We start from the raw sequence: 10,687 nt of genomic DNA, 5'->3' as shown, positions 1-10,687 counted from the left end.
AAACAACTGATAAGGAATAACGTTGGACCGATTAGGCAAGTTCCACCGGCCCGAGTATATAGGCCAACGTGTACACACATTTTAGATAGACAAGCACTCAACCAGCTATGTGTGGGTATACGCGTTAATAGGCAATACACTTCTCTCGTTAAAATTGGACCTCTCTGTATACGACCTCGTTAGTCGTGGATAATCGACTCCTCCGGACCTCCGGCCCCCGATCCCCATTTCAACTGAAATGGGTTCCGTCGGAGGTTCAGGGGAAACCGGAGGAGTCGATCATCCGACTGCACGAGGCCTATATGTAGAAGACCCAATTAAAACGAACGATTGATACTCTATCTAATGTAGCCTAGAGTACACGGGTGCTTGAGTGCTTGATGAGTGCTTGACTTTCTATATGTGGCGAACGCTGGCCATATATCGGAGGTTCGCTAGTCGGACTAACGTTATTCCTTTGATCCGACCTATCAGATCTCATCAGATTACAAGTTGATCTAACATTGAGCCAACGTCGACGCTGTCTTGACATGTGTACATAGCAATTGCAAAATCTGCGACATATTCTCCTCTTTCTCAGTGGGTCTGCCTTGTCTCCCCGCATAGTCACGTGAGACTGATGTGGCTAGGTCTGTAACAGGGACTGACCAACCTTGATAGGAAAAACCGTCCCCTGTCAGTCCCCGCTCTCGTATAAATTCCCAACATTTTTTTGCCTTTTTTGCCTTCCGACATAGGACTATTCTTAGGGACACCGGCAAATTTAATAAAAATGGCCTTTCTTTGGTTGATTTGGGTGTATTATGTGGTTCTGACATGTGAAAATGGCGATATCTGGTCTTATCTGCCCGCTTCCCCGCGGTGCCGGATCAAGGTCGGCCGTGGGGGGTTTTATGCTGTGGCACTGACAACGTAGCTCTGTGCTCTGTAACACTGTAATAGGAGTGACAGACTCGGCGTTGTTAGAGCAGCTTTGCATCAGGGATTTTGCATTCTCTGTGCATAATTGCATTGAATATATGTATGTATAAAATCTCGCCGGGAGACACTATATCGGACAATGCATGTCGTCTTCCCGGTAGTATATTATTTTCCGGGTCTCGGAAGAACCTATCCATGTCTGTGTATTCGATACTCTATACACACTTGTCGCTAGTAAGCTTCCCTTGTCTGATTGAATTTCGTTGACGTGATTCTGGAAGTATTTAAATTTACTATATAGTCTTCTCTAAGAGTAAGACCGGTACATACGACCATAGGGTGTGGAGAACAGGGCTTCCCGTCCGCTCAGCCGTACTTAAGCCACACGCCGGCCGGTTAGTAGTTGGGTGGGTGACCACCAGCGAATCCCGGCTGTTGTATGTTTTTTTTTTTTTTGCATTTTCTCATTGCCGCTCAAGGGTAATCGAGGTAATCAATGGGTGAGTAGAACCAATGAGCCATGCAAATCCGGACGACCTTGAATAACCTTGGCTGGTACCTCAAATATGGCAGTGCGTTGCATCGCGGCGCTGAATTTGGGACACTTCTGACCATCGTTGGGTACCTGCTTTAACAACGCCTCAGGTCGCTCGAATCGCTGATATAGGCCGGAGTAGTTCAACACTATTTCTATGATCCGTGAATTTCCAAAACAACCCTTTCGCTTTCCATTTAGATAGCGTGAAGTGATATAGGACCATTAATTGGTTGGAACTTGTCGTCTCGCGCCTTTGGTTCGATGAACAACATTAGCGACGTCGTCCCCTCGGTTAGCGTCCACCGATAATGGCCAAATAGTTGTAAGCCTACTGTCCTCGGCAGGTCAGTTGCTGGATTTCATGGCTCTCTTGCATGGCCCTCACTGAAATTGTAGGGGCAGGGTGGTCACGGAATACCTAAATGAAAGAGTGAAGCACCACCGCCTGGAGTACCTTGACAGGATGAAAGTCGATTGCTTCATTCGCCGGTTCAAGCAAAGTGGCCGTTGATATTTCGTTAAGTGAAAATCCTGCTTTGATTGTTTCACTGTATGTGTTGCCGTTGACATGTCTTCATCTGAGTACACTTCTGATATGGGCGCATGCTAGGTGGTTTGCAGCACAGGAAGCAATTCCAGAATTTGTGTCCTGCTGCTGTTTAGACCTTGTTTGCAAATGGACAGTTACGGTATCACCTTCTGCATTTAAAGGATATGGTTGGTTAGAATAAAACAAAATAAACTAAAAGTGGTTGGTAATAGTTTTAGTGAAGAAAATATGTATATGTGTTTTGCGCAAGGATGTGCATTCAACAAATAAACTCACAGTTTATTTGGAATATCTAATGGAATAATCTCGAATTATATACGAGCTCCCTTCTGCCCCAAGTAACCCCATACAGCAACAAAGGCAAACATGTCTTTTTTCCCTTGTGCTTTAAGTGCTCCGCATTAGAGCTTTTAGCCCATCGGGATAGGACCCAACAAGTTCCTTAAATTTGGGCCCCGTATTTGAAAAGAACAAAGGTTGGTATTTGACGTATACCAACCTCCGTAGCAATTTTAACTTGTTCATCGATATCAATCTTATAGAAATCGACCTGAGAGAAAGCCTTATCGTTTGAAAGTTTCTCGAATTCAGGCGATATAATTCGGCAAGGGCCACACCAAGCGGCCCAGAAGACAACTACAACGAACTTGTATCTGTTTATAATCCTGGAGAATTCATTGTGCCTACCGTATTGGCGACATTGGCACTGGAGCAATACTATCCCCGGGGGTCGGGTGGAAAATGTTTTGACGGTTACTTACGAGTTAATGGCTTTAACAGGCATCTTGGATGAGGGTTATTCTCCAGAACTGACAAATGGATGATTCGTATAATTTGAAACAGGACGAAGTGGTAAATAAGCAAAGACAAAACGAATCAAAACGAATCAAAATAAAATGGGAAATCAACAATATATAACGCAACACTCCAACGGAAAGAGCGCCATCAGTGATAGGAGGGATGAAAAAGCCTTCTTTGTGATTAGCATGTATATAGACATTGACACAGGTCACTCAACACTCACCTCAGTTGACACTCAACTCGACAAACCCAATCATCACTCAATGACACTCGCAACGCGCTCTTCCAAACAGACAGAAATCCTCTACATCCCTTAACGAACAACCATGAAACCCGCTCTGACAAGTAGCCGCTTCCCCTTCGCAGCGACAAATGCGCGTACAGTCTTCCGCCGTAATAGCACCGTTACGGCACCGGCCGACAGTCTGTGGAGCAGCATGGCACTGTAGTCCGCCCGGGCCGCGGAAGACCGGGGGTGCTGGCTTATGTCCTCCGAGGTCTGGGGGTGGGGAGGGCTTTTTGTTGGGGATTGGTTCAGCCAACGTGGTAGTGGTGAGGAGAGAGGCGATGACTAGGAGAGGGAGTTGGATGCGCATGGTGGACGATTTGTTTGTGGATATGTAGAAGTGTAGTAGGAATGGAGATTTGAAGAGCTTGGTATGTTGTGGAGTTATCCGTAGAATATAGATAGATGCTGAGAGGTATTTGATGATGGATGATGATGGATAAATAATGAGAATGACACAAGGGAGAATAGCTGCTATTTATCTTCTTCAAACCGAAGCATAGCATGTTCATAAGGCGGATTTCCTGTTAGACAATCTCCTGCTGGGAACGTGGAGGATAGGGCTCTCAGGAAGGTGGATGAGGCTCATCACAGGCCGAAAACAGCTCATAAGGGTCCATCACATACTAAGCTGTGATATGATCGTCAAAGGATGACAGCGGTGTCACGGAGTATGGGCATTCACCAACAACGCAAGATGTTTGTAAACTTTGGCCTGTTTGAATATAGGGCAGGAACCCCCTTCGCACATTAGATAGCGCAGCGCTGGCAGGCCCAGCTTCTTCCTTTTCCTTCTCCATGTTAGTATTTCGATAGAGAGTCTACCAATAAATTTATATTGTTCGAGACTGTCACAAGCGGCCCCACCCGGGCTGAGAGTTCAGGGTTCAAAAAGTATGGCCTAAGGCTGATTTTACGCATGTTCTTCCTATATTGTTCTATTAAAATAATATGATACAACCTTCAAGTTTGATGAGAACACGATTTGGAGAGAAATTGATGGAATTTTCTCCAACTCTTATTTGGCAGAGCATGGGTTATCCAGAAAGTTGCAGCAGCAGAAGTGACTGTGTTCCGTGGGAAATATAGTATGCCATGGCCAATCTTTTGGGCCGCATACCTGGGGCGAATTACATTAGCTTTCAAACAAGCGGTGCCATCTGATGCAGATGTTTGGGGTTCCAACGTCTTTGCTGTGAGGGGCGCTCGAGAAAGGTTTAGAAAACAGGATTCCTCAGATCTTGCTCAGGTGTTGGCCACTCTTACATATTCAAAGAAGACTAAACCGTATGATATGTCTATGCTGCCTTGGGACTTGCTAGACTACCTCCAAACCATCATTTCCTTCAAAACCAGTACAAGCAAACCACAGAACTCTTTATCGGTGTTGCCTCTTTCATTATCAATAACCGGAATGATCTAGTTAGTGTCTCTCCCGCGTAAAATAATCTTACTTAGCCTGCCCCATAACGGTAACAGCAAGCAGGAGATATACACAAATCAAACGACCTAGCCTAGACCATACAAAGATATACAATATGGGAACTATCCTGACAAAAGAAAATCATGTAGTCATCAAGAGGTCATCAAAAGGTCATAGAGTCATCAGCATCGTACGAAAGGCAGAAACAATCAAAGGGAGAGAAAGAGGGATTCTGCGTTCCATCAATGGTTGGTTAAGAAAAACTCGGGATGAATTTCTTCGTTGTCACCATTTAGGATTCGAACGCGGGAATAATCTTGGGAAAAAATTATCCGCCATAGTTTGGGCACCGAATCTTTGGACGTCAGTCATGAAAACTCCACTAGAGGAAGTAAAGGTCCTTACAAAGTTTGCGAGGCATTGAGCGCCTACAGTCCAATATCAGCCAATCAGTGAGTAGGCCTTGTAGGATGGACTGGTGATATGTTCCCTGTGGTTCGAATCTTTTGCAATGTTCCAAAAGCCGGTCGCCGTCACGTAGAAGTTCGAATCCCCAGCCAGGGGTGATTATGTGGAAATCAATGCGCCCCTGACCGACGCATGACCTTTCAGAAACAATACCTACACCTGGGCCGACTTCTTCAGCAAAACATCTGTAGAATTCATCCTGATAGGCCGCCTCAACAGGGCGTGGTTTCCCAGAAGGGCCATATCGTTGGCCCCGTTCCGCCATGCAAAGCATCGTCCTCGAGAACCTCTGCAACACTTTCAATGCTAAGGCCTCAATATTGGGATAGCTAGTGACCGGGAAAGGTTTCATCATAGACAGGCCATATGTATATTCAACAAAACTGCATTTTATAAGCCTCGAAGTAGTTCAAAGAATGTGGCTAGGAGACAGCAACTTACCGGGCATGCAGAAAAGAGGGCAAAACACAGATCATATAACCTTCTTCGGGCTCGTCCACATGAATGAAGCCCAGTCTGAAACACTTTTCCAATGCATCATCATTCCTATTGAATTCGAGGCTCCCATGGGTCAAGATGCGCAACAGCACACCGACAATTAGGGGGTCAATACCTTGCAATCTCGCTTTTGATGGAAGACTCCTTCCCGCGACATCATAATTAAGGAACTTGAACAACTCGCGGTTGTTTTCTAACGCGTCGCCAACATGCTGGTATGTTATGTGCGAAACGCCAGACCGCTTGAGATGATCTCGGTAAAACTATTAGATATAACATTAGCACGGTAATTATACCAGAATTCGAGAACATTGCAAAAATACCAACGCCACATATCGGAGCATCGCTCCCACAAGTCCGGGGTGTCCATTTGTCTGTTCGAAAATGTAGCTCGCGACATCTTCACCGATTGTGTGGTCGGTGGTGTCAGCCCATTTTTTTACGGCGTCTTTAAATTCCTCTTGTTTGTAGAATAAACAGAGATCATGCCCAACGTGATCGTGAGGGGCTATTAACGAGATTCTTTGCTCCCTTTTCAGAATCGGTGGGGTGGTTGTTTTCGGATAATCAGGAGAGCCGGTACTTGGGCTGCCATACGATGTAAATAGGCAGAACCGTGGGCCTTTGGTGGCGGCGAGGCGCTCTTTGATTACTGAATACCAAAAAAAGGAATCAGAATAAGTTACCTGCGCTTCGTCTAAGATGAAAATGAGGTCGTCATTCGCCTCATTCAAAAATTCTGCTCTCTGAATCTTGTGCCCTAGTTGGTGACACTGTCGAACCAGAAAACCAACAGTGTCCATATTGTTTTCCACCCAGTCTTTCCAGTCGGCAGCAAAGACAATCTTTGGCTGTCGCTGAGTCAAACAATGTCGAGAATAATGCCGAAAAAGAAGTTTTGCCATTGTGCTTTTACCCGATGCCGGTGTTCCGCGAACATGAATCACGGCATGCTCATCAATTAGACGGGCGAGCGTCTTGATAGACCTTGTTCGCGGGGATATGGTATTGGAGAGCCCCGTATCTGCAAGTTGTATAGCAGGAACAGACGAAGAGGAACCGGTCGATTTTGGTTCGAGTGTGGAAAGCTTATGGGCCAAATCAAACAAGTGATCTAAAAGAGAACAGATGAGCACGTGTACTTTGTATAATGAATGAAACACAATGTACCTGAGACATCTTCATGCTCTACCAAGGGATGGTCGCACGTTGAGCACAGCTCGCTCAAGTCAATGGATGTGGATGGATGTAAATGGACGCCTGCTTTGCAAAAGCAGTGAAAACGCCCTTCTTGAATCGTCACGCGGCATGGACCGAACATTGTAATCACGTTCCTTTGATCATCTTCCTTCGCTGTTTTTGACGCGCCTAAAAGCCACCTTAGCCAGGCAGCCATGATGTATGAGTTTCCGGATAGAAAAGGGCCATATAATCGCAAAATAAGTGATATGATAAGAACGAGGCAGGAACGTTCCTAGTGGAAGGCCATTGCGGAACGAGTGGCATGTGAGAGAGAGTGACGCCAACGTTAGTACCTTTTTGGTGTGTAATGGATGGTTGATTGGTTGGTGGCCTATCGGCTAGACTAACTAGTAGTGTGTGTGTGTGTGTGTCTCTATTTAACGTCGAGGGTCGGGTCTTTCCACGCCTCCACGGCTCCTTGGGAGCCTCGGAAGCGGAAAAGCCCTGGTCCCGGTGCGGGACATACGACGGGCAGATCGGAACTGCCTTTCTTCTAGCTAAACTACCATCTATCATCTAAATACAGGTAGCCCCCCGCGCGGGGAGCTGCTTGGGTTTTCCAACTGTTAAACAGCAAACTTCGCATCTTGGGATTTTTTTTTTTTTGAAAAGGAAACCGTGGTGGGAGGAAACAGAAAAGAGGGGGATGAACTAAAGGGGAAACAGGGGGGAGAGAAATGCCTGAAAGGAGGAGGAATGGAGGAGGAGGGAGTCAGAGGTAAGCCTATGAGTTCCCAGATTGATGCGTTTAGCATCCTAATGGCGTTTACAGATGGCTGTGTAAAACTGTGATTTCCCCAGCCAGTCTGCATATTGTCACGGGCTCGGTAGCTAGTAGATATTAACGAATTGATATTCCTATCTAAACCAACTAGTAGCCATCGACGGGAATATCGAATCTGAAGAAGCAAAAGGAAAGGAATTCTATCTAGCAGATGAAGGGGTTATTTATAGATGACTGTACGGTATGGTTCTATCCATGTCGACTTTGTTCGATTCGTTTGTCATACTTAGTCGTAGACACAGCGTCGAGTCGTCGACACGACGTCAAACCGTAGACACGACGTCAAGCCGTCACATAACCCCCCTCCTTAGGCGGAGTCTGTCCTCAGGCTTCAAGTTGGTGTGTTATCGTGAGGGTGATCCTTAATCTCATCAATTCCGTCTTCCCAGGCTCTTAACCACTCAGGCAAGCGCCGCGGTGGTCCCGGCTCATCAGGGTATTTCTGATGGTAGTCGCGTATGCGGTGTGGAGAACCTTTGAAATTTCCTGCTGAATACCATGTTTGATCCTCATCAAATCCTATCCACTTTACCTGATACTGCAGTCGGCGTCGGTTTATCTGAGACGCAAGGACTTCCTCCACTTCCCATTCCTGTTCATCGCCAACAACGATTGGTTCTGGTGGTTCAACCACCTGTCCTGGCAAGGGATCATTGCTGGCGCGTCGTAGTTTGTCTGGTGAGAAGATTGGATGGATCTTCATTGTTCTCGGAAGTTCCAAGCGGTAGGAGTTTCCAACTCGCTCAAGAATCAGGAAAGGTCCAGCCATCTGGCTAGCCAGTTTCTTGTTGGGACGGCTTGTCTGATAGTGCCGTAAGGAAAGCCATACCTGATCTCCCACATCAAAGTCAGCCGGACGCCGTCTGCGATCTGCCTGCTTTTTCTGCTGGTCTTGGGCCTTCCTGATCCGGTTTCCTACGGCAGCCCATGTCTGCTCCATCCTCTTTGCCATGTCCTGGGCTCGTTGTCGACTAATTCGCTCATCACTTGGGAGAGGCCCCTCTATCGGTGTCCAGTCAAATGAGGTCCGGGGTTCATATCCACAATCGACCAGGAAAGGCGAGGCGTTAGTTGACTCAGAGGGCAGAGCAGCGGCAGCGAAATCAATCAATGGCAACAGGTCTGACCAATTGTCCTGGTAATGATTGATGAAAGGCGTCAGTCGATTCACAATATGCTGGTTCACAATCTCTGTCTGTCCATCAGTCTGCGCGTGATAAGCGGTGGAAAGTTTCAACTGGATTCCAAGGATTCGACATAGCTCATTCCAAAACGCCGATATGAATTGGGGTCCACGGTCTGAAACAATGGTTGTTGGGGGTCCTCTATGACGGTAGACATGTTCAATGAACATGCGAGCAACATCTTCAGAGGTGGCAGTCTTATTACATGGTATACTGATAGGCCTCTTGCTGAATCGGTCCACTATCACTAGTGCAGCATCGTATCCTTTTTTGTCAGGGGGGAAAGAACGGAAATCCATAGAGATGTGCTCCCAAGGGCGTTCTGCAATGGGCAAGGGTTGGAGTAGTCCAGGAGCATGGTCTCGTGGATTTGCTGCTCTTCGACACTTTGAGCAGTTCCGCACATATCTCTTGACATCTTGTCTCCAGGTTGGCCAGAAGTATCGCGTTTGGATGAGCCGTTGGGTCTTTGTTCTCCCTGGGTGTGCAGTAGACACCTGTGTATGTACTTCATCAAGCAACCGAGTACGCAGCTCTGGATCATCATCAGGTACAAACAGTCGGTTACCCTTCAGTAGCAAACCATCTTGCACAGTCCAATCATCCACTCCCTTCTGGGCCTTATCACGGTACCCTTCTGCAGGTGTTCCTCGGTTTGCCTTGAGCACCTGGTCAACTGTTTGCAAGGTGGGTTCCAGGGCATTAACCTGTGCACACTGCTCGACTGATCCAGGTTTCAACATGATCTGTTGACGGTACTCATCCTTCCTCTGTATCTCAGTTGTCGGTCGACTCAGGGCGTCTGCAAGAGTGTTCTCTCGTCCAGGTCGGTATCGGATCAAGAAGTAGAATTGAGAGAGGAACTCAGCCCATCGGGCTTGTCTAGCATTCAGTTTCTTCGTTGTCATGAAGTATTCTAACGCTCGGTGGTCGGTATAGATATCAAAGCGTTTACGGAGTTGCAACCCTTCCAGTTCAGCACGCCACTCCTGCAATGCACGTATGATGGCTAGCATCTCTTTGTCGTGGATTCCATAGTTACACTCAGCATCCGACATGCTCTTCGAGTAATAAGCAACTGGGTGCCAGAGGTCCTCCTGCCTCTGAGAAAGAACCCCTGCCACCACTCCATCTGATGCATCCGTCTCCAGTCTCGTCTCTAGGTCAGGGTGGTAATGCCGTAGTATTGGGGCGTCTGTTAACCGCTTCTTCAACTCTTCAAAGGCTTGTTGGCATTCCCCTGTCCACGATGTAGTCACGCGCGGCTTCCAGCTCTTCATTTGTCTGCTTGTACAGGGGGCTGTAGCTCACAGCTGACTCTCCAGTCTTCCCCTCTTCCAGTTCAATGCGGTAGTCATTCGCTCTTCGGGGAGGCAACTCGTCAGAGGCTGCCTTGGAGAAGACATCAGCATACTCTTGATACTGCTGCGGTAGCAATTGCTGCACTAGTTCCTGCTCCTGACAGTCCTCTCCATGACGTTCCTCAGCCCGCTTCTCTTCAATAATGCGGTCGATTTCAGACAGACTGGTGATAAAGATCTCAGTATCCTTCTTCTTCAAGTGCCGCTGGAATGGTGCTGCTCCAATTGCTGCAATATCAATCTGGGTTGCTTGTTGGCCTGTTGTCTTCTTTCGGGGCCTCTGACTAGTGGTGGCTAATCGGGGAGAATCCCCCGATTCTGCTGATTGGTCAGTCGTTGAAACGGATAAACCAATAAGGCGGTTAACTCCGAGTCGGGGAAGTCGGGGAGTCGATTATCCGGACTGCACGAGGCTATATATGAAGAAGAAACTTAGATTATACGGAGGGTGACAATGATATCTATAGACACTGTAGATGGTAGAATGAGTGCTTGGCTATCTAAACGAGTGTGTGTGTCCGTATATGAGGGATCTGCCGGCCTCGGTAATCGGACAAACTATTGATCCACCTCGACTTTCATCACTCCCCTTCGTACAATCGCCGCGAACATCAACCTAACTAATAAGGCA

The 10,687-nt window shown here is 47.1% G+C and overlaps 4 protein-coding genes across 4 annotated transcripts, besides 1 other annotated feature; all 4 read right to left on the bottom strand.

The window, feature by feature from the left end:
* Positions 1–237: 237 nt before the first annotated feature.
* Positions 238–535, bottom strand: EURHEDRAFT_417961 (uncharacterized protein; the record flags this gene model as incomplete). Its single annotated transcript, XM_040783319.1, has 1 exon — positions 238–535. The coding sequence occupies one exon, from the start codon at positions 530–532 to the stop codon at positions 353–355; it is 180 nt and encodes a 59-aa protein (XP_040633628.1). The 3' UTR covers positions 238–352.
* Positions 536–1,214: 679 nt separating this feature from the next.
* Positions 1,215–1,376: a sequence feature (Protein overlapping with rRNA (EURHEDRAFT_468380, EYE89937.1) was converted to a misc_feature.).
* A 1,075-nt stretch (positions 1,377–2,451) lies between these two features.
* On the bottom strand, positions 2,452–2,706 carry EURHEDRAFT_468382 (thioredoxin-like protein; the record flags this gene model as incomplete). Its single annotated transcript, XM_040785254.1, has 1 exon — positions 2,452–2,706. A coding segment is annotated over one exon (255 nt), but the record flags the coding sequence as incomplete, so codon positions are not given.
* Positions 2,707–4,274: 1,568 nt separating this feature from the next.
* Positions 4,275–7,135, bottom strand: EURHEDRAFT_417955 (uncharacterized protein). The gene is made up of 5 exons (XM_040783318.1): positions 6,656–7,135; positions 5,809–6,599; positions 5,429–5,748; positions 4,925–5,370; positions 4,275–4,874 (listed from the first exon to the last, which is right to left on the bottom strand). Exons 1-5 carry the CDS (start codon positions 6,879–6,881, stop codon positions 4,762–4,764), a joined length of 1,896 nt encoding a protein of 631 aa, XP_040633625.1. The 5' UTR covers positions 6,882–7,135; the 3' UTR covers positions 4,275–4,761.
* Positions 7,136–9,949: 2,814 nt separating this feature from the next.
* EURHEDRAFT_431792 (uncharacterized protein) lies at positions 9,950–10,288 on the bottom strand (the record flags this gene model as incomplete). Its single annotated transcript, XM_040783415.1, has 1 exon — positions 9,950–10,288. A coding segment is annotated over one exon (339 nt), but the record flags the coding sequence as incomplete, so codon positions are not given.
* Between the last annotated feature and the right edge of the window lie 399 nt (positions 10,289–10,687).

Source organism: Aspergillus ruber (genome assembly GCF_000600275.1).
Source record: "Aspergillus ruber CBS 135680 unplaced genomic scaffold scaffold00082, whole genome shotgun sequence".
In the NCBI taxonomy this organism is placed as follows: Eukaryota; Fungi; Ascomycota; class Eurotiomycetes; order Eurotiales; family Aspergillaceae; genus Aspergillus; species Aspergillus ruber.
Note: the sequence above shows the minus strand (reverse complement) of the source record. Positions and strands in the feature narration are given on the sequence as shown.